General features: G+C 41.8%; 2 protein-coding genes across 9 annotated transcripts in view; one reads left to right on the top strand and one right to left on the bottom strand.

The window, feature by feature from the left end:
• Window positions 1-22,532, bottom strand: part of LOC123503678 — a 33,177-nt gene extending 10,645 nt beyond the window's left edge. Inside the window, exons 1-7 of one of the 8 annotated variants that reach the window (XM_045253640.1) lie at window positions 22,337-22,532; window positions 13,577-13,751; window positions 2,172-2,213; window positions 1,617-1,741; window positions 1,008-1,188; window positions 661-820; window positions 245-349 (exon numbers count right to left, since the gene is read on the bottom strand). In XM_045253640.1, coding sequence (XP_045109575.1) covers window positions 245-349; window positions 661-820; window positions 1,008-1,188; window positions 1,617-1,704 — 534 coding nt within the window. In that variant the 5' untranslated portion in view covers window positions 1,705-1,741; window positions 2,172-2,213; window positions 13,577-13,751; window positions 22,337-22,532. Of the gene's footprint in view, window positions 1-244; window positions 350-660; window positions 821-1,007; window positions 1,189-1,616; window positions 1,742-2,171; window positions 2,214-13,576; window positions 13,752-15,242; window positions 15,502-22,336 lie in introns of those variants that run through there. The other 7 variants (XM_045253646.1, XM_045253645.1, XM_045253639.1 and 4 more) reach the window with 7 other exon arrangements.
• On the top strand, window positions 2,173-11,608 carry LOC123503430. The gene is made up of 7 exons (XM_045253194.1): window positions 2,173-2,187; window positions 2,756-2,771; window positions 3,012-3,029; window positions 3,351-3,455; window positions 8,478-8,874; window positions 9,051-9,366; window positions 10,670-11,608. Exons 1-7 carry the CDS (start codon window positions 2,173-2,175, stop codon window positions 11,606-11,608), a joined length of 1,806 nt encoding a protein of 601 aa, XP_045109129.1.
• Window positions 22,533-24,068: the final 1,536 nt, after the last annotated feature.

Here is a 24,068-nt window from a genome sequence, read left to right as displayed (position 1 = left end):
AACAAAAAATGCAAGATAGAGATAAATTATAATGAGAAATGAAGCAGATTTAAAAGGTGAGAGACTTATGAACAGGATTGGAAGAAACCAGGAATGGAAATAGGAAATTGATATACAGTATGCCTATATGCATAGAAATCCACAACTAATCTTTAAAGTCATGATTTATGTAGCACATGTTTCTATCGTCATCTAATTGCACCAATACATACTTAAAACAAAACAATCTTATTCCCATACTTACCCTGAATTCAAGATGCTTCAATATCTGAATTTCATGTTTGCAGATGTCTCTCGGGTGAAGCTTCAGCCATGAGAGGGATGAGACCATGGTGGTTGTAAAAAGGCTCTACAGAGATGAGGATGATAATGTAATATCTGCATGTGACAAACATTGCATTTTTCATACATATAGAATTGAACTTTAAACATGGTGTTATGACTAATTTAGAAATTAAATATTTGCAAAGTACATTTTCATTAACTAATAAAACAAAATGGACACACAGTATACAGGAAATTATAAGTATTATAATCAGAGGTATAGCTAAGATGAGTGTAAAAATCCACAATATTGAAATCAAGGAAAAATAAGATGTTATAGTTCTTCAAAGTATAGTTCAATCAATTATTTTGATAAAGTAATATAAAACTACACACCTTATTGCTTGTTAGTTTGGATGCAATCAACACACATGCTAAGGCCTTAGGTGTTGCCTCTTCCTTTATCTTCCTAGCCTTTTGTTTAAGTACTTTGTCAGTGGACAAATCTTCCTTTGAGCATGATGCCACACAACTGTCCAAGTAACTAGAGATGAAACTGTAAAGGATTGGTATTAAAAAAACTAATTGAGAAAAGCTAAACTGGTGCCAAGTCTACTGCAGTAATCATATAAAGCAAGACGAACTAATCTTAACCTACACACTATATCAATCTACAGCTAAATAAATGAAGCATAAGAGAAAACAAACACCACTATTTATCTTCATCAGGAACAAGAACCCACCTCTGATATATCTCCACTGCTTGGTATTTTATCTCACTGGAGAGGCTGAGAGTCTTAGCCACAGAAAAAATAAGCTCTGTAATTTTGTCATTGTAGACAATGTCCAAGCAGGAGTGAGCTGCCTCTATTTCCTGTTTATTCTTGGCAAGCAAGGACTTTAGGGCATCTTCCACTTGTTTACCTATGAAATTCACTGAATTACTGACTTTATATCCATATCCTTGCAAATTTATTCAAAATCCTTTAAATGTCATCAGCATACACAACTACATATACTACTGTAGAAACTAGCTTAACCATCACATATATACAAGTATACGTATATATATATATATATATATATATATATATATATATATATATATATATATATATATATATATATATATATATATATATATATATATATATATATATATATATATATATATATATATATATATATATATATATATATATATGCATTATATATATATATGGAAGTGTGCATTATGTACTTTAAATTATGTGCAAAATCAGTTAGTTTCAGCCTCACAACACAGGAAGCTGATTACTCATACTTATCTCAATACATCAATGGTACCAACTTAAAGTGATTAGTAAACTCACGCATCTCTTGTTGAGTCCACATACTGCTGTAACTCTTGAACGGTGTCAGAGGTGGAGTCAAAAAAGCATGAATGTTGGTGGTCACCATCTTGAGAATGAAATGTTAAGGAGGCTCGTGACCAAACCTAAAACGAGAGAGAGAGAGAGAGAGAGAGAGAGAGAGAGAGAGAGAGAGAGAGAGAGAGAGAGAGAGAGAGAGAGAGAGAGAGAGAGAGAGAGAGAGAGAGAGAGAGAGAGAGAGAGAGAGAGAGAGAGAGAGAGAGAGAGAGAGAGAGAGAGTGTGTGTGTGTGTGTTAAGTCCCAGCTAGCCAACATGTTGCTGGGCTAACAATGACAATGCTAAAATGACAGGCAGGTGGAGAGCGGAAGTGGGGATTTGAAGCAACAACTGCTCAGACAACAACACAAAGCTCAAGTCAGTTTGATGATGTAGGTTGTGGATCATGTGGATGTCTGACATGGCTTTATATAAATACAATATAAACAAATAGCAATATCAAATAAAAATCACAATAACTGAAAGAGGAATATAAGGTGGTGGTAATCCAAGCTTACCATGACAGTGGCGAGAGTAAGACACGGTAAAGACGAGTTGGCCTGTTTCAGAGAGAGAGAGAGAGAGAGAGAGAGAGAGAGAGAGAGAGAGAGAGAGAGAGAGAGAGAGAGAGAGAGAGAGAGAGAGAGAGAGAGAGAGAGAGAGAGAGAGAGAGAGAGAGAGAGAATATTTACTATGCACCAGCTAACATTTCAACTAAGCCTGTACTAGAAATAAATTGCAATTCAAGTGGGCCTTTCTTTTTAATATTTTGTTGCCCTTGGCAACATAAAAAAATGGTCTTATAATTTGCCTATTTTCCATCATTTCCATAAAGATCTACTACTGTGCTTATAATCCCTTTTTTATCTATCCTTAATAGCTCTTCATTAAAATAAAGCTATTTCTTCCCACCCTGCAGAATATACCCTGAGCACTGGCTGATGATTTTTTTTTTTTTTTTTTTTTTTAAATGGCCAAGGCATTGTTTCACACATGCACCTATGACATTCCCTAATAATCCCTTCTTCCTCCCATCCTTAACTCCCTTTCCTTCTGACCAAGATTCTCCATATACATTCCTCACTCCTGACACTGCCTGCAGATCATCATGGTACAAGGTAACCTGTGTACACAGAGGATACAATAAATTTGATAAATATACAGTCACTATGTTATATACTGCACTGAGAACACATTTTCTTTATGTGAGATGGATCTACTTATACAATAATGCTCGTTCCTCTAATCTTCATACCAGACATACTTTATCATGGTTTCTCTCTACCTCTTTCCTACATAAGCCACAACTTTGGTACTGTTCCCTTGTTCTTCACTCTGTCATATGCTTACTCCCACAGTCCTCATGCTGAGTGCCAGTATTATGCTTCTGGTCTGTTTTTCTCCTATATCACTTTTTTCCATCTTGCTCAGGCACTTTTTTTTCACTCTTCTCTTTTATATATTTCCCAATATATACAAAGATCCTTACCAGAGCTAAGAAGTACTAAGTTACAGGTTGTCACACACAGAAAAAAATGGCCAATATGTCAAATTAAGAAGGCACCAGAGGGATACTACTGACCAAAAGCTTCTTGGCACTGCTGCATGTCTCCTTAAAAGCTCTATGGCTGAAAGTTTCATTCTAATTTCATTTTGTTAACAAAGTCTGTTATAAAATTTCCTACTTAGTGGTGTAGTGGTAGACTGTCAAGACCGACAAAAATCCTTGTTATTGTTGGGGTTTGTGGATCTTGAAGGCTGTAGTGCCATTGCCTGTAAGATCCAGAAGGTGCTGGCAGAAGGTAAGTTATTTACTTCAGTTCTGGCAAGCTGTCCTGTCTTCCAGAGAAATACTATGGTGTTTTTTTTTTTTTTTTTTTTTTTTTTTACATTACAAGGGCACTGGCCAAGGGAAAACAAAGTGTTGGAAAAAAAAAATCCCGCTGGTTGCCAGGCCCTGTTAAGAGGAAAGTAGAAAGAGAAAAAACAAAAAAATCTAAAAGGAGGGTCCAGTTAACGTAAGAGGTGTCTTGACACTCCTCTTTTGAAAGAGTTTAAGTCATAGGCAGGTGGAAATACAGACACAGGTAGAGAGTTCCAGAGTTTACCAGTGTAGGGAATGAAGGAGTGAAGATACTGGTTAACTCTTGCATTAGGAAGATGGACAGAATAGGGATGAGAAGAAGTAGAGAGTCTTGTGCAGCGAGGCCGCAGGAGGGGAAGGCATGCAGTTAGCAAGTTCAGAAGAGCAGACAGCATGAAAACAGCGGTAGAAGACAGATAAAGATGCAACATTGCGGCGGTGACTTAAAGAATCAAGACAGTCAGTTAGAGGAGAAGAGTTGATAAGACGAAAAGCTTTAGATTCCACCTTGTTTAGTAAAGCTGTGTGTGTGGATCCCCCCCAGACATGAGAGCCATACTCCATACACGGGCGGATAAGGCCCTTGTACAGAGCAAGCAGCTGGGAGGGAGAGAAAATGGACGAAGACGCCATAGGACACCTAACTTCTTGGAAGCTGATTTAGCAAGAGTAGAGATGTGAAATTTCCAGTTTAGATTTTTAGTGAAGGATAGACCGAGTGTGTTTAATGTAGAGGAGAGGGAAGTTGAGTGTTATTGAAGAAGAGAGGATAGTTGTCTGGAAGGTTATGTCGAGTAGATAGTTGTAGAAATTGAGTTTTGAGGCATTGAACAAAACCAGGTTTTCTCTGCCCCAATCAGAAACAAGTGAAAGATCAGAAGTTAGGCGTCCTATAGCATCTCGCCTTGAGTCATTTAATTGTTGTTGGGTTGGGCGTCTGTTGAACGCTGTTGAATAATGCAGGTGGTATCATCAGCATAGGAGTGGATAGGGCATTGAGTCAGATTTAGGAGATCATTGATGAATAATAGAAAGAGAGTGGGTGATAGGACAGAACCCTGTGGAACACCACTGTTGATAGTTTTAGGGAAGAACAGTGACCGTCTACTACAGCAGCAATAGAACGATCGGAAAGGAAACTGGAGATGAAGGTACAGAGAGAAGGATAGAATCCGTAGGAGGGTAGTTTAGAAATTAAAGATTTGTGCCAGACTCTATCGAAGGCTTTCGATATGTCAAGGCCGACAGCAAAGGTTTCACCGAAGTCCCTAAAAGAGGATGACCAAGATTCAGTTAGGAAAGTAAGAAGATCACCAGTAGATCTGCCTTTACGGAAACCATACTGGCAATCAGAGAGAAGGTTGTGAGCTGATAGATGCCTCATTATCTTCCTATTAAGGATAGACTCAAAGGCTTTAGAAAGGCAGGAAATCAAAGCTATAGGGCGGTAGTTAGAAGGATTGGAGTGGTCACCTTTTTTAGGGACAGGTTGAATGTGAGCAAACTTCCAGCAAGAAGGATAAATAGAAGTAGAGAGACACAGATGAAAGAGTTTGACCAGGCAGTGAGCGAGTTCGGAAGCACAGTTTTTGAGAACAACAGGAGGGACTCCATCCGGACCGTAAGCCTTCCGAGAATCAAGGCCAGAGAGGGCCAGGAAAACGTCTTTATAAAGAATTTTAATTTTAGGGATGAAGTAGTCAGAGGGTGGAGGAGTAGGAGGAATATGCCCAGAATCATCCAAAGTTGAGTTGGTAGCAAAGGTTTGAGCGAAGAGTTCAGCTTTAGAAAAGAAGAGACAGCTGTAGAGCCATCTGGATGAAGTAAAGGAGGGAAAGACGAAGAAGTAAAGTTGTTAGAGATATTATTGGCTAGATGCCAGAAATCTCGAGAGGAGTTAGAATTGGAAAGACTTTGACATTTTCTATTGATGAAAGAGTTTTTAGTAAGTTGGAGAATAGATTTGGCATGATTACGGGCAGAAATATATAGGGCATGAGTTTCAGCAGTTGGATGGCTACGGAACCGTTTGTGAGCCGCCTCTCTATCATTGACAGCACGAGAACAAGCAGAGTTAAACCAAGGCTTTTTAGCTTTAGGGTTAGAGAAAGTATGAGGAATGTATAGCTCCATGCCAGAGATAATCACCTCTGTTATGCGCTCGGCACAAAGAGAAGGATCTCTGACATGAAAACAATAATCATCCCAAGGAAATCAGAATAGTACTGCCTTAGTTCCTCCCACTTAGCAGAGTTAAAATGCCAGAAGCACCTCCGCTTAGGCGGGTCCTGAGGCTGCACTGGAGTGATAGAACTGGTAACGGAAATTAGATTGTGGTCGGAGGAGCCCAACGGAGAGGAAAGTTTAACAGAGTAAGCAGAAGGGTTGGAGGTTAGGAAAAGATCAAGAATGTTGGGCGTGTCTCCAAGGCGGTCAGGAATACGGGTAGGGAACTTCACTAGCTGCTCTAGGTCATGAAGGATAGCAAAGTTGAAGGTTTGTTCACCAGGTTGGTCAGTGAAAGAAGATGAAAGCCAAAGCTGGTGGTGAACATTGAAATCCCCTAAAATGGAGATCTCAGCAAAAGGAAAGTGAGATAAGATGTGCTCCACCTTGGAAGTCAAATAGTCAAAGAATTTTACATAGTCAGAGGAATTAGGTGAGAGGTATACAGCACAGATGAATTTAGTTAGAGAGTGACATTGAAGTCTTAGCCAGATGGTAGAAAATTCTGAAGATTCAAGATTGTGGGCACGAGAGCAAGTGGTGTCGTTACGCGCAACATCCAGCTTTGGATTGAAAATGAGGATAGAGCAAGTAGGAGGGAACAGAAAAGGGGCTGCTGTCAGTAGTCACAGACAACTGTGTTTCAGTTAGGAAGAGAAGATGAGGTTTAGTAGAGGAGAGGTGGTGTTCCACAGATTGAAAATTAGAACGAAGGCCACGAATGTTGCAGAAATTGATAGTGAAAGTATTAGATGAAGTGTCAAGACACCCAAGGTCGACAGCAGAGGGGCAGTCCGACCTGGGGACATTTATGGTCCCCTCCCCAGAGGGGGACTCCGAGGCAGGGCGTGGTGAAGCCATTATTAAATTTTGATTTGAAGAGAGTGTAAAAGTGTAAGGTGTTGTAGTGTAGTGTAGGAAGTAGTAGAAGTTGTCTTTAGAGGGCAGGCTGCAGCTGCTCAATTGTATAAATGAGACCACATCTTGAATGTCAGGCCAGGGTTTTGCAAGTCAACCAGGTCTGCTAATGATGGCCTGTGGCTGTACAGTGATATTAGTGATAGCATGTGGAGAAAAAAAGTGCAGTGGGAGTGGTGACGGAGGTAGTGCAGCAGTAGGTATTCAGGGGTGTCTGGCTGTGTGTGGTATCAGGGTGCATTAGACTTACCCTATACATGTGAGCATTGAGGCAGCTGTCTTATCCTGAGTCTGGGAACAACAACAACATGGTTGGGGAAAGTGGGTTCACCAATTATGTCCTGTTCTATAGTTATGCATTTGGATTGTCTTCTTTGTTCTAAAGATGCAGAAGGTTTAATTAACAAGCAAAGAAGGAGAAAGTTAATTTCTGGTAGAAACTGTGATGTACTCCAACTAACATTTGAATAATATCAAGAAAACATTTGTACATATCTTCAATGTTCAAATACATAAATTTTAAGTCTCAGTCAATTTCAGATAAAGAGGAGTGTATTTCATTACTCCATAATCTGAAAACAAGATTAGCATTATCCACGTGGGAGGAGCGAAAGACATACTTAGTGCCACAGCAGGAGTGTCCACAATTAAGTAATGGAGGAAAGAAAATGGGTTCTGTCATATTCTGTCATTTTCAGATGAGAAAATGAAATCAAGAATATTGCCAGATTTGTAATAAGTGTGCTCAAGAACCCACTGATTTGGTCCAAGGAATGTAAGGCAATTATAAAAGATCAAGTTGCAAGGGGTTAATTCATCACCTTGAATGTCATCGTTCCACCTGATGGAAGGTAAGTTTAAGTCTCCCATCAATATTACATCTTTACTCAAGCAAAAATATGAAAGGAACTCAAGTAACTTATTGTTCTCTAATGATGTGTAAGAAGCCGGCCAGTAAACTGTGATGATATATATATATATATATATATATATATATATATATATATATATATATATATATATATATATATATATATATATATATATATATATATATATATATATATATATATATATATATATATATATATATATATATATATATATATATATATATATATATATATATATATATATATATATATATATATATATATATATATATATATATATATATATATATATATATATATATATATATAGTGAATCATTAGGAATAAAAATCATCAATGGATATCTCTCTAAATGATATTTTTCGTTCAAATAAAAACAAACACCATGTTTAGGTACATTGCCTAATACGTACATCCTTACGAACTAATGTGTAATTTGACAAATACAGATAATAATCTGTAATAAGGGATGTCAACCAAGTTTCACTTATACCCAACAATGAAATACTGTTATCCATAAAAAAGTAAACATATCATTGCAGCGGCGCAATGTGGTGGTATGGTAGTGAAGATGGAGTGAGGTGGTATTGTTGAGAGGCAGGAAGTGGGGGGACTGGAAGTGATGGCCATGCACGTGGATAAAGCAGCAGTGATTGGCCCAAAGGCGAGCCAACCACAGTATTGCAATGATGGGGAGACTGTATTTAAGCTGGCCGTCTCTGTCTCGGCTAGACTAGCTGCCTCCAGGCATCACTCCCGCGACAGCGAGAATAGAACAAGAAAAAATAGCACTCGGACTGAAGAAGAGAACAACAACAGAAACACTCAACATCCTGCAATGGAACGTCCAGGGAATAAAGAATAAGTACCACCTCTTGATGGCAGATGCAAAAGATGAAAACAGGGACGTTATCCCCCTGCAGGAACACTTCTCACTGAAGACAGCAAACTGCCTTTCAGACGGTACAAAGCTTACCACCTACACGCCATGTTGGTACAAGCAAGAGGTTGTACGATTCTTGTGAAGAACACTATCCCCAGCAAGAAAATCCCAAGACCCTCCTCGTGTGGAGAAGGAGTGGAGGTACTGGCGGTGTCTGTACAACTTCGAGAGACACACTTACAAATCTACAACATCTATAGCAGTCCAGACTGTGCAACACTAGATGCAAGCGAAGTCCTCTCTCTCTGTGCCACCTCTCCCACCTTCCTAGGTGGGGACTTCAATGCACACCATGAAGCAATAGGATCCACCAAACCAAGAAACCAAAACGGACATCACATTGCCAAAGTAATGACAAACGTTCCTGAAGCAGCACTGTTAAACACAGGCGAAGCCACACACATGGCAGGAGGGGTTCTCGACCTCTTTTTCACCTCTAAGATCACCTCACAAAATGCAACATGGAACATTATCCCTTTTTGTTGAGTGATCACTTTGCAATTTGCACCACTCTCATGGTACCAAAATTAGTAAAACCTCCACACAACCCAAGATGGAACACAAGAAAAGCAGACTGGCCGCTCTTCAGGGAATCAATAACAAGTCAACTCAGGGAAACACCTCGACTAAATGACCTCAACGAACAAGATGCCAGACGCACAGCAGCTTTCCACACTGCAGCCAACCAAGCCATTCCACTAACAAAAATGCCCAAAAAGCACTACAAAGACTGGTGGTACCACAATAAAAATGTACAGGAGTACAAACATATGATTAACCAAGCAAAGAAGCTACACCGACGCCACAACACAGACACTACATGTGCCCTCCTCAAAGCCGCCACCAGAACTGAAAGAGAGGGTACAAAGGCAATAAGAAACAACAAATGGATTGACTGGTGTGCTTCTTTGGATCCACACACCAACATCAGCAAAATGTGGAAACAAATAAGGACCATTTGAGGTGTCTAGAACAAGAGGGGTATCCCCGCCAAAAGTTAGTTTTGAGTAAATCGCGTTTAAGGTTTGGCAATGTTTATGAAAATGTAACTCTATAACCATTGATCCTAAAGGAAAGTATTATATATGAAAATAAGCACCTGGAACAGACCTTTCTGAATATGTAAAAGAAAATAACCTATCCTTGAAAAAAATACCTCATTAGAGGAAAAAACCAAAATTATTCCCATTACGAAAACTCTCATTTTGTACAACTGCACTGCAACAGTAAAGCATCATGGAAATACATCAAAATAAAAGGGATTGATAATGGAAAACAGTTTTTAGGGCTGTATTAAGATATAATAATAATAGTTTGCAGCTAGAAATGTATATGATATAAATTTAAGGTAATTTCTTTATAAATTTTCAACTATTAAATTTTAGCCATGGCACTTACGATTGCTGCAACTGATTATTACTTTATTTTAATACAAAGACACCAACACTTACAATACTGAAGTGTTGAGCTCAGCCTAGGTAACTGAGGGGTGGGGGGGAGGGGTGAGAAGTCAGGGTCATCCTCCAGGCGGTCTTCGTCCTCCTCCGTGGAGTCATCCTCGCCCCGCCCCCTTACCCTGCGACGTGCAGCTTGAAGCACGAAATAGGGTGTAATCCTCAAAAAATTAGCACAATGCAATCTTACAGTGAGGCCTACTGAGGCGTGAGAATCCAGGTTCATGTATTTTTGCCGGTTTAGTACAGACAGCCAGCTGATTGTACACTTTACACAAAGTATCCCAGTGATGCAGGTGACAAAATAATACCAAAAAAATCACCTTGCCCTGGGCTGAAAGGCAATGGAAAGTGAGAAATAATAGCAAGGAAAAAGTTTAAATGGCATTATGTAAACACACCGTGGGACAACAAAGATGGCCAGACGCTATGATTGGCTCGCTGAGAGGCGGACTCGGCACCTCGCGTGGTGATTGGCTGGGACTCACGTGGTAGCGCATGGTGGCGATACCCCTCTTGCTCGCTATCTCACGGCTTGGTCTAGCAAGAAAGTGCTGGACTTTGAGCCCTTTAACTACCACGAACAAGAGTCAATATCGAAATGTGGCCAATGCTGTTCATAAGTAAAGGGATACACCCATTACGTCCCACCAAAAAGTGAAAACTGGTATTTTGGCGGGGATACCCCTCCTGTTCGAGACGCCTCATTTGTGGACAGAACCCAGCCCAGCAGGCAATACACCCAGAACCAACCACAGAGGCCAACAGATTAATCAATGAGTTTGCTGATCGTTGCGATACAGCTCAACTACCACCAGAGACACAGAGGAAACAAGGTGAGCTCAGACCAAACAGAACAAGAATGACAAACAATGTATGTACCACAGCAGCATCAACCGATATACCCTTCACCAAAAAAGAACTGAAAGATGCTCTAAAACCACGAAAAGATACAGCAACAGGCGCCGACAAAATCAGCTATTCAATGATAAGGGAAGCAGGAGAGGAAGCACAAGAAGAACTACTTCACATCATCAACCAGTCATACACCACTGGCAAGCTTCCGCAGTCATGGAAGCAAGCAATCATTGCACCAATACCCAAGCCACGAGAGCAAAACAAATACTGGCCAATATCACTTTTATGCTGCATGGGAGAGACAGCAGAGAAAATGGTCCTTGCAAGATTACAATGGCAAATAGGCAAGCTACATCCCAACATCTATGCCTACACCAACCAAAAGGGCACGAGAGACTGCATCACCAATATGCTCACAACAATAAAAAGTAGGAAGGCTATAGTCATATTCATGGACCTGGAGAAAGCCTTTGAAATGGCAAACGGGGATGCTATTCTCAAAACTCTGACAAGGAAAGGCGTGTCAGGAAAGCTCCTAGCGTGGACTCGTGACTTCCTAACACATAGACAAGCAAGAGTGTCCTTTCAAGAGAAGCTGTCAAACGCTAGAACATTTGAGAATGGCACACCCCAGAGCCCATTTCTTTTCAATATCCTGATGGAGAACTTGGTCACCATGCAGTTGGGGCAAGGAATAAAGATATTATGCTATGCAGATGATGAAGCTATTATCTCCACCGGGGCAAACATGGCACAGAAAGCTCAAAGGACTCCCACGATGATAGCTAACAAATGCTGAGACTTAAGACTAAAGATAAACCCAAACAAGACAAAAGCAACCCTTTTTGGGGCAAACCAACAGCCAGCACTCAACAATAGCGTAAAGGCAGTCACCTGGACAAACAGCCACACATACTTAGGAATGTGCTTCGACAGCCAATTAAACTTCAAGCAACATGTCAAGATGACGAAACACAAAGCTGAGGCACACCTCCTGATGATGAGATACATGACCAAGCCGGATCATGGAGCCTCATACATGCATGTGTTGGACGCCGTTGAGATGCATGGTGCAGCATATTCGATGATTCATCTTATTGCCTGCATATAGAACATGCATGTTCTATATGCAGGCAATAAGATGAATCATCGAATATGCTGCACCATGCATCTCAACGGCGTCCAACACATGCATTAAAACACTAGAGAAAATACAAAACAAGGCTCTAAGACTAATCCTGGGTGCCCCAGCCTGGACAAGAATCTGCAACATGCAGCTGGAAGCTAATATACCCCCATTATGCAACAGGTTACAGGCAACAAACACCACACACCTACACAAATACATAAGAAGAGAAAACGCACAAGCATTGCAACAGAAAATCAACCAGTCCCTCCAGCAAGACCCTGCACTTTTAACCAAAAAGACCTGGTCAGGCAACATAGCAACCGGAATCATAGAGCTAGGTAGGTCACCAACAACTACTCCTCAACTTCGAAATGGACCCTCCAGACGAAACATACATATCACCACCTCCCTGGCAAGACATACCACTTAAGACCACCATACATAAACTCACAGACGCCAAGGCCAAATTAAGCCAAAGAGACACATTTCAACAGGCAACCGAAGCCCTGCAAACTGTTCCTGATCAAGAAGATCAGGTCTTATTACACAGATGGGTCCATTAGTGAAGGAAGGGCAGCAACAGCCTTTGTATGCAACACAGCAGTAGAGCACTACAGACTGCAAAACAGATCACCCGTATTGCAGGCTAAGCTCACAGCAATCCAAGGGGCACTCCATCACGCCCTACAGAAATCCACCTCAGCAGTGATACACACAGACTCACTTGCTGTACTGCATGTCCTCAATCAAAAGCATGCAACAGACAACATTGGCCTTGTAACCTCCATCTGGTCGGTGGCTCACGAGCTCCAAAGACAAGGCATGACAACCCACCTCAACTGGGTTCCAAGTCAAATAGGAATCAAAGGAAACGAAGACGCAGACAGAGAGGCAAGAAATGCACTTAACCTACCAAATATAAATGTCACCATACCAACAAGTCTTTCACAAGCCAAAGCTAAACTCACACAGCCACCCAAGAAGTCGCCAACCAAACCTTACGGAGATGGGTGAGAGAAGGGAAGCACAGTGCCTCGTGGTTTGCAACCACCAAAGAAAACAAGACCCCACTTACCAGACATATGACCAGGAGAGACAGAACTAATATCCACAGACTCAGACTCGGCTACCTATGCAAAGAGGCGGTAAATGAGCAACTACCACGACAATGTGAACATTGTGACACAGATTCATGCACACTAGTCCACTACATCTTACACTGCACAAAGACAGCTACATATCTACAAAGAGGGAAACAAACAGCTGCTTCAATAGTCTCCAACACCCCACATCATGTGTTGCTGGACATGGTCAGACACTTCCCTCCACCACAATAAAGGAAACAACTTAAACCAAAGACAGATACTTGTGGGTGAGCCATAAAGGTGGAATGCCCACGTCATTCGTCAAGAATGACATATCTTAAAAATGTCCTGGTGAGTTAGTTGCCGCTGTTGTCTCTTGCCCTTTGTCTCTGTCTTGCTCTGCTCTCCGTTCTCGTGGCCCGCATTCGCACTGTGTACTACCCTGTATTTCCCTGTTGTACTGTGTTACTACTAAAGTAAACATAAGAAGCGGTACTAAGTGTTTCCTGCCAGTCCTACCTTTCTGAGTGAGTCAGTCTGCCTAAGTAATTACCTCGCCTCCTCGCGAGTCACGGATCCTCCTCAACTTATCCCTGTGCCGCCCCGTTCTGAACGGTGTCCTGTTCTGCAGCTGATGTGAGTTGCTGTTGTGGCATTGGAAGCTGAAGTAAGGACCTTTGGGTGCCCGGCCTTGCCCAGTGGTTGCAGGTGTGGGTGGCCCTACTGTGCTGTGTGGGCGGCGGTTCGTAACAATATAGTTAATAAAAAAATTTTGACAAAAAATAAATATTAACATGTACAAAAGAGAGTTGTGAAATTTCTATGAGGAATAGGGGGAAATGGGTTTAGAAATTTAAATTAAGGATCCTCTCCTTAAGCAGTGGCAGTTGAGACTGAGGTGGTAGTAGTGACAGAAGTAGTACTAGTTATCTTAGTGGGTTTACACTCATCTGGTCTGCTCTAGATCTAGCCATAACAGCCCTCCTGGTGCAAATTTAGGTCCTCCCTTTGTTTAAAAGATCCCTATAGATATACATGTTACTAAAATAACGTTACCTAATTTGTAGGCTACAGAGAGAAGAGATCTGTCCTCACTGTTGGCTATTTTAGCTCTGAAAATAACCCCATCTTCATTAATACAAGTAGTATCAGACAGCAAAACCTCTTTATTCAGCAAATACCAAAAAATTTGCTTGAACTCATAATTCACAAAACTTAGGTAGGTAAAGCCTCTCAAAACAAGACTCCCTTCCTACAATTATGGTCCTGTATCTCCAGGGCTGATTTCCTCCCTTATAACCTACCTAGCGTTATCAGCATTAAGGGAAGGTGGGCTGGGATTATTTGAAGCAATGATAAATTCATCCAACATATCAGTCCTAACTGTTGGAAGGGCCATAACCATTTCCTGCAGTTGTTTTACGGCTTCATCTTGCTCCCGGTTTCTCACAGAACCCATGCTACCAGAGGAGGATTGATTTAACCCCTTCAGAACTGGGACGCATTTTCACCATGAGTTTTGGGTATAACTGGGCAATTTTATTGACATTAGAAAGGGTTTATGGAGGTCAGGAGATTATTGGCTACAATCTTCACTATTTTAATCCCAACATAAGTTTCTAATGTCGCACAAAGTCGCCAAATATTAAGGAGAGTGAATGTGGAAACGCCATGGTACTGAAGGGGATAATAATCTACAGGTTAGACACAAAAACAAAAAGTATACCTACACCGACATAGAAGTTGGGGTGAAACCATTCAGCACACTTATCACATCCAATAGCCTCATCATCCACGCCAAAAAGCGTAGATGCACTATCCAAACTTTGTGCTGCAGCAGCAACATAACCTTGGTTAACATAGAAGACTGACAGTGATGGCTGGCGGTCAGACGGAGTGTTTAGTGTAGGGATCGTCCCCATACCACCGGAACATCGTTTATCTCTTTGCATCACAAATCAGGCGCAGTGCTAACCGCCAGGCAAATAAACCAGGTAACAAGTAGCAGCAGCAGAAACCGGTCAAAGCACCAGGTAGCAAGGTTGGAGTGGAGACACAAAAATCAACACAGCAAAATTATCTGAACAGAGAGCTCAACTTGCACAACACACATTCATTCGCCGTCATGTCACAGCAGCAATCCAAATTCAAAGGTCGAAAACTAAAAGAGAAAAGTACTTTCGTTCGGAAGTGGGGGTAAAAATCTACTAAAACCTCACCAGGTAGACGGCGAAGGAAAGCGTATGTTCTTTGAGGCAGCCCAGGAACAAGCCGTGCTCCCGACGGTGCAGGTAACAGGACAGCACGAGTGCAAATGGCGGAAGTAGCCGACTCACCTACTGCCTACTGTACTTACTACGTACACGTGTACGGTGGCATTTATTTTGCCGTTAGAATCCTTGTACGAAGGAAAACAACCGCAGCTGTCACAAGGCAAGGTGGGCATCATACAAGATCCAAAAGAACGATGAGAACAGGCCCAAACGGAGTAAGTAGCAGCGTTTCATATAGCATTATTTGGGAACTCCCTGCGTGATTCGATCGCTCCGTTTTTTAGCTTTGGGCGCGAGCAAGGTTAAATTCAACCTTAGACGCGAAGCTTTCTTCCCTCATCAAACTTCCACCGGGGTTTATGGTTATTCATGTCGTGATCTACAAAATCAGCTGTGAAATTGAAGTCCTAAATCAATATAAACCAGACCTTGTCACTTTTCTGTTTTGTTACTTCAATATTATCCACTCGATCTATCATGTCACTAAAGTTAGACGAATAAAACCATATTGCAACTGAAAATTAATAGTCTACGTAAAAAGAACAAATTAAAATCAATTACGCAACAAATTCAATTAATAATAATAACAATTCAGTGTTCACCTTCCCAAACACTAGTGATGGGCGAACCCAGTACTTTCTGCAACCCGAGTATTTCGGTACTGATTACACTGTGAAACCGAGTAAACCGAGTACGAAATTATTACTTTTCACTAACCTAACTTAACGTAAGGCAGAGAATCGTGTAAGAAAACTAATCTCTTTGTGCAGTTAGACTGAGGTTTTTAACTTCTGTACAAGGTAGGCCGTATATCATGAGACATGTTTCACTTGACTTTCAATGTTATTATAATATGAGAATGTGAATTATGTGCATACACTTATAGTTGACATTAGCAGATAATTTCTTTCTTGATATAACTAAAATAGAGAAAAATAATAGTATAATGGATATAGAATGCCAGAAGCTTATCATAGCGGGGCTCAGCGTCACGGGTCTCCACCCTCCCTGCCTCTACCTCCTTACTCCTCCTCCTCTCTTCTTCCTATAACTCCTTACCCTCCTCCATCCACTTCCTCTCTCATCTCTCTCTCTCTCTCTCTCTCTCTCTCTCTCTCTCTCTCTCTCTCTCCTTTTCCTAAAAGTCATGTCATATTACTTGACCCTGTTTTATTCCACTTCGACCAATAGAGTTGCCTCCTTTTTGCTCCTTCACTTTCCTTCCAATCTCCCCATTGATGAGAGAGAGAGAGAGAGAGAGAGAGAGAGAGAGAGAGAGAGAGAGAGATCATGTCCGTCACCCCACCTCCTCTCTCTCTCTCTCTCTCTCTCTCTCTCTCTCTCTCTCTCTCTCTCTCTCTCGTGATTGTGTGTGTGTGTGTTTTTTATTGTGGGTAACGTCTCTACCCGTCTTTATTAGGCATCACAAGGTGTGAAGGCAGCTGCCCCGCCTTGCCGCAGCCTGCTGTGACGTAGTACAACCTGTGTGTGTGTGTGTCAGGGAGACGGCTGGCTGATATGATGCTAACGCTGCCAACGGAAACTGCGAAACTGGCTAACTGCCTAGTTTACCGTGAGTCACGGTAAACTGGCCGGCCGCCGGGCTGACTACGGCAGGGTTGCCAGAAACTACACATGAAAAAAGGACAGACCTGCTTTAAAAAAAAAGACATTTGCCTCCAAAAAAGGACAGCACAACAAAAAAATGTGTATATATATATATATATATATATATATATATATATATATATATATATATATATATATATATATATATATATATATATATATATGTGTGTGTGTGTGTGTGTGTGTGTGTGTGTGTGTGTGTGTGTGTGTGTGTGTGTGTGTGTGAGAGAGAGAGAGAGAGAGAGAGAGAGAGAGAGAGAGAGAGAGAGAGAGAGAGAGAGAGAGAGAGAGCAGGGTTATATGAAATTTAGCAACATTTAGGCTAGGCTGGGAGGCTGGGAGTGGGAGCGCTTTTTTAAGGGAGTTGCCGGTTGCTTATTATAGTTACCAGTCTGCGATCCCACAGAAAAATCATAAGTTTATAATATGCTCGATTTATTTTTATATAACACAAAAACAAATATGATAAAACAATAAAAAAGATAGGAAGTTGCAGAAACAAATTTATTGACTGCGTGTTTGAAGGTTTGACCGGATCCGTGGTTCAATGAAAAAAAAAAAAAAAAAATTTTGCTGAAAAAAGGACAGAAAAGGACAGATTTTGGCTGTCCTTTTTTACAAGAAAACTTAAGGACAAACAGGCTCAAAAAAGGACAAACATGGCAAATCTGGTTCACTACGGGTTCCGACCACTATGAGCGGAAGCGTTTGGCAACAATGTTAAAAATATACTCATATGTGTATATATTTATGTATGTATGTACGGTATGCATGTATGTATGTATGTATGCATTTCACGAAACAGTTTTCCTACCAGTATTTCAAACAAAAGTGACATCTGCCATCCTTTTTTAAGTGGTACCTAGCTGTCATTAGCTACAGGTGCCTCTGACGCATGGTACAATAACGATCAAAAAGTTATTGTACCATGCCTCTGACGTATCAGCTTCCCTGTGATCCACACTCCACCTTCCCGTCTGTCCCCACTCCGTCCCTCCCCATGTTCCTCATATCTCCGCCTCCACCCCCCTCCCACCCTCTCTATCTATCTATCTCTCGCGTCGCTCCGCTCAGTACCTATCAGCTGAGACACTCGCCTATTTATTCTTTATTCTTTAGTCTGTCTCCATTCCACCTAATATTTTTCCAGCCATGGATTGCTGTGTGAGCCTGGAAAGCTTGTATCCCGGAGTAACAGTTTGTAAGCTCTCAACCCAGAAACTACGGCAAAGGGATTAATTAGTGCCTTTAAGCGTTTCTCAAGAACTGAACGAGATTATTACACTCCAATAGTTTACTGCTGTGTGTGTGTGTGTGTGTGTGTGTGTGTGTGTGTGTAATTCACTGTTTGATCTGCTGCAGTCTCTGAGAGAGAGAGAGACGTTACCCTACGGAACGAGCTCAGAGCTCAGTTTCCGATCTTCGGATAGGCCTGAGACCAGGCACACACCACACACCGGGACAACAAGGTCACAACTCCTCGATTTACATCCCGTACCTACTCACTGCTAGGTGAACAGCGGCTACACGTGAAAGGAGACACACCCAAATATCTCCACCCGGCCGGGAATCGAACGGTCATCTGGCTTGTGAAGCCAGCGCTCTAACCACTGAGCTGTGTGTGTGTGTGTGTGTGTGTGTGTGTGTGTGTGTGAGAGAGAGAGAGAGAGAGAGAGAGAGAGAGAGAGAGAGAGAGAGAGAGAGAGAGAGAGAGAGAGAGAGAGAGAGAGAGAGATTAGGAAAGGTCTATGGCGTCCAGAATTTTAATGGCCACAGTTTTCACTATTTTAATACCCCACATGAGTTTCTGAAGCTGTATAAAGTCGTCAAATAGTTAGGCACAATGGATATGGAAACGCGTCATGGTACAGAAGAGATTAAGACAGTTTGGGATATTACATTACCTTCACTTGGCACTTGGAGCGAGGGAGGAGAGGCAAGGCAAGAACGCAACACGCCAGCCAGCCAGCCAGCCAGGGAGACACGGAGACCCCAGTGAACTATGAGTGAGGTAGAGACGAGACAGGAGAGCTAAACTAGTGGAGTGGGTAGTGAGGCGACCACTGTAGCTTGGTTCACCTAGGGAGCGTTGCCCAGGTAACCAACACACACACACACACACACACACACACACACACACACACACTTACTATCTGGAAGCTTTACCAAATATCTCCACTCATTACTCCGACTTTCTCATCTGTCTGTTGTAAAGAGCTAAGAGGAATGTTGAATTAGGATGAGAGAGAGAGAGAGAGAGAGAGAGAGAGAGAGAGAGAGAGAGAGAGAGAGAGAGAGAGAGAGCTATTCCATTCACGTGCAGCGATACAAGTGGAAATATGTAATAGGTGAAAACAATTTGATGTGTAGGCATTGTTTTCAGTAAGATCTCAAGCACACACAGTGACTTGCATACACTTATTCATTGGGGTTAACTAATATCAAAGCTATTTAGGGTGTGCGTTGCCGTAACCCTTCAGTACCAGGACGCGTTTCCTATGCATTCTGCTATTTGGTGATTTTATACAGCTTCAGAAACTTATGTGGGGGATTAAAATAGTGAAGACTCCAGCCATTAATCTTCTGACCTCCATAGACCCTTCCTAATGTCAATAAAATCGCCTAATCAAACCCAAAAATCAAGGTAAAAGAATTGCGAGGAACCTTGATTTGTTCTCGCCAGCCACTCCACGAACGACGATGGAAAGTGGAAACATGTCGGGTGAAAACAAGGCGCTGTGTTGTTACTGTTGTCGTCCATAAACTCTCAATCTATCTCTGTGGGCACTGTTGTCATTAAGATCTCCAGCACTGAATTACCGCCATGCACTCAGTTATGGGCGTCTGAGTGAGTCGAGTCTAATCCCTTAAGTGGCATTTTTACGATAGTTTGTGTGTGATTAGATGATTTTGCTTACAATAAGAAAGGTCTACGGTGTCAGAGATTAATGGCCAGTTTTCACTATTTTAATCCCCACATAAGTTTGTGAAGCTGTATAAAATTATTGAATAATAGCCAGAATAAATATGAAAACACGTCATGTTACTGCAGGGGCGGGGCGAGGCGAGGCGATATGTGTTTCCTACATATCATAGCTTCCCCTTGCTCAATAAGCGCTAAGAATAGGACACATTTCGCTATACGCTATTACTTGCAGTTTGTGTTGACAGACTAGGATAATAAAGAGGGACGCCAGAGATGAAACGTATACAGAACGGTGAAATAATGACACACACACACACACACACACACACACACACACACAGTCTGAGTCCTATCCGAAGATCTGTCTATGTGCTCTGAGCTTGTTCCGTAATGGGGAAGGCTGGCTGGGTGACTACCGGGCGACTATAGTGAATCACACACACACACACACACACACACACACACACACACACACACACACACACACACACACACACACACACAAGTACCCATGAAAGAAAAGGACACACACACACACACACACACACCCTCCCTCAACACCCTCCAGCTGGGAGCTGGGTGTCAGTGGTTCCAGCTGGTGGGCTCCCCATAACGAAAGATAAAGGCACACACACACACACACACACACACACACACACACACACACACACACAGTCTCAGTCCTATCCGAAGATCGCTCTATGAGCTCTGAGCTTGCTCCGTAATGGGGAAGGCTGGCTGGGTGACTACCGGGCAACCATAGTGAATTACACACACACACACACACACACACACACACACACACACACACACACACACACACACACACACACACTAAAGTACCATGAAAGAAAATGACACACACACACACACACAGCCACTTTCCCCTCCAACACCCTCCAGCTGGGAGCTGGGTGTCAGTGGTTCCAGCTGGTGGGCTCCTCATAACGAAAGATAAGGCAACACACACACACACACACACACACACACACACACACACACACACACACACACACACACACAGTCTCAGTCCTATCCGAAGATCGCTCTATGAGCTCTGAGCTTGCTCCGTAATGGGAAGGCTGGCTGGGTGACTACCGGGCGACCATAGTGAATTACACACACACACACACACACACACACACACACACACACACACACACACACACACACAAACATGACACACACACACACACACACACCACCTTCCTCCAACACCCTCCAGCTGGGAGCTGGGTGTCAGTGGTTCCAGCTGGTGGGCTCCTCATAACGAAAGATAAAGGCAACACACACACACACACACACACACACACACACACACACACACACACACACACACACACACACACACACACACACACCCCACCCCCACACCCTCGGGCCTGGAGCCAGGTATCGGCCTGGGTCCAGCCCTCCCTTGATGACGTCACATATATTCGTTACGCAAATCATTTTGAAAATGAGGATTCCCAAAAAGGCAGCTGGACACGAATGTTATAAAAATTCTGACTCGTTATCAATCGAAACTAACTTCTAAAATACAAAAACATTGCCGAGAAAAGGAATAATAAAAATAGCTCAAAAATATACTAAATAAAGTATTAGAACTTCGACTTGCTTAAACACAATTTCAAACCCCACCAATTTCATTCAACTGAATCGATAACGTTTTTCAAAAATTATGACTATCATTTCGATATATCAAAACCTGGCAACTCGCCCTATTAGAAAAATAATATTTAAAAATGACGTTGTTTACAATATTAACAGGACTACATATCATTCTTAAAGTCCACATCTTTAACTTCTCAGGAGCCTTGCACACTTTTCTCATGATAAACCATCTTTTGAAAACACAAACACTTCGCTACAACCTCAAATAAAAAATCACAGATAGCGGAGGTAAAAATTTTAGCGTATTTTGGCCCTCCCATTCAAGTCATAAACACCCTCTACATCACCGTACTTCACTCAACTCAAGCATGGAAGACACGTAAAACACTGCGAACTATCATTAGAAACCCTTAAAAGGCACTTGTGACTCGAAATAAATGAACTGAGACAAATATAAATAATAGTGGAAGTCGAGCATCTGGGACCGGCATTTTGGGCGGGAGCTGGTGATGACGTCACAGCCTGGGGCTCGTGACGTCATGGGTAGGCCCGCTTCTTCTCACTGAGCCTCCATAGCACACAAATCAGGTAATTGCGGATATATCTCAACAACTGACATGAAAGATTAGGCCTATGGGTCCACTTTGTGACCTGTCTGGCCTGTAATGAGTGAGAGATGAGGCAGATAATGGCTGAGAGAGAGGCGGCGGGTCAGGGATCGGTTTGTTTACGTTTTCAAGATTTGAATTATTTGGTTTTGATAAGTATGTGCAGGTGTTAGTTCACTGATATGTTGTCCTGGAGGTTACCAACGGTAGGTTATGACATGACACCATCGTGAAATGATGAGTTACACCAATATATTACTTACGTTAGCCAAAGACTGCTCGGCGGCGGCTGTCCGTGTCACTAGCAGGCACCCACACTCCACTGTCCACTTTGTGTCCTCAACTCCCGTCCCGGTAAGTTAAGGTGTCAGTATTATTAACGTCTCGGTACGCTCGGTACTGAGTGTGCCGGGCTGGCCGCGCGGCACACTCAGTACCAGTACCGCCACTTGGTAGTTGGTACCACTGCCACTGGCCCGCTGCCTCATTCCGCCGGCCGAGCTGCGGTAGCTCGGCAAGACGCTTCTGTACTGGTGCGACTGAATGTGCCGGCATCATTTCCGGTACCGCTTGACGCTTGTATCGTCTAGCCTCTGTGCCGGGACTCTGCTGTTTCGTACCGCTAAGAATGAATAATGTGTCGGCACCACATGGCGGATCGGTGGCCGGGACGGGTGGCTCTGGCGGACTGGCGTCTGGCGGTGCAGTAACACTGCAGTTGGCCGGCATTTTACCATTGCATTTCTACTTCTACTACTACTGCTGCTGCTGCTGCATACCACTCAATTCATACCATTACGAATGATTTTTTTCATGGTAGTTTGCTATAATTTAGGAATTTCCCATCAGTTTTAAAAGGGAACCACAATATATTATGAAGACGGCCGTGTCTTTTATTTATATATTTATTTATTTTATTATTTTTACAAAAATATTTATGAAAGCTGTGTGATTTGCTTTATGTAGATAGAAATGATAAATGCTAGATATTTAAATTGGCAATTTCCAATACACACACACACACACACACGTGTGTGCCATCCCTACCAAACACCACCATTAGTCATTACTTCCTTCTATCCATGCCACATTCACGCATTCTAGTCTACATTGCCTCATAGGCCATCAAGCACAGCCACTAGTACAGACAGATCTCCACAACACAATAATCAAATAATACCTATACTTGTGTTCTAACTTACAGATTACGCTGAACACAGAAACTCACTGGACACTGATGTGATGTACATTAACTCAGACTGGCGGAGGACTTTTACCTAGTACTCGTCTTAGCTCCTTCCTGTGTACGGCGCAGATCAGGTGGACTTACATAGTGACCATGGTGAGAGACTGAGAGTCTGAGAGAGATGACGAGGCTTATCCAGTGGTTCTTTTACAATAAAAGAAAAATGTATCCTGCTTATTAATGCAGCTTCTTAATCTTATTAAAAGCTACTGATAAAATTTGTCAATGGGTGATATTTAGATGTTACTCAAATAACATCCATTGTTATTCAGTAAGTAGGTTAATTAGTTGGCGTTAACCCTTTCAATACCATGACACGTTTTCATTCATTCTAGTTACTATTTGGTGATTTTATACAGCTTTAAAAACGTTGTGGGGATTAAAGTATTGAAGCCTGGCCATTAACTGACCTCCACAGACCCTTCCTAATGTAAATAAAATCTAATCATACTCAAAATTTTTCACGGTAAAAATGTGTCCCAGTGGGCCAGTACTGAAGGGATTAATGAAATATGGGACATAATGATTCAATTGATAAATTACCTACCCAGTTATATATATATATATATATATATATATATATATATATATATATATATATATATATATATATATATATATATATATATATATATACACACACACACACACACACACACACACACAGAGAGAGAGAGAGAGAGAGACAGCATGCCACCACTGAATACTCTAAAATCAAATGCCTGATCAGTAATTTCTTCAGCAATAAT

Source organism: Portunus trituberculatus, chromosome 14 (assembly GCF_017591435.1).
Source record: "Portunus trituberculatus isolate SZX2019 chromosome 14, ASM1759143v1, whole genome shotgun sequence".
NCBI classification, from domain to species: domain Eukaryota; kingdom Metazoa; phylum Arthropoda; class Malacostraca; order Decapoda; family Portunidae; genus Portunus; species Portunus trituberculatus.
This window is presented reverse-complemented; position numbering and strand designations above follow the sequence as displayed.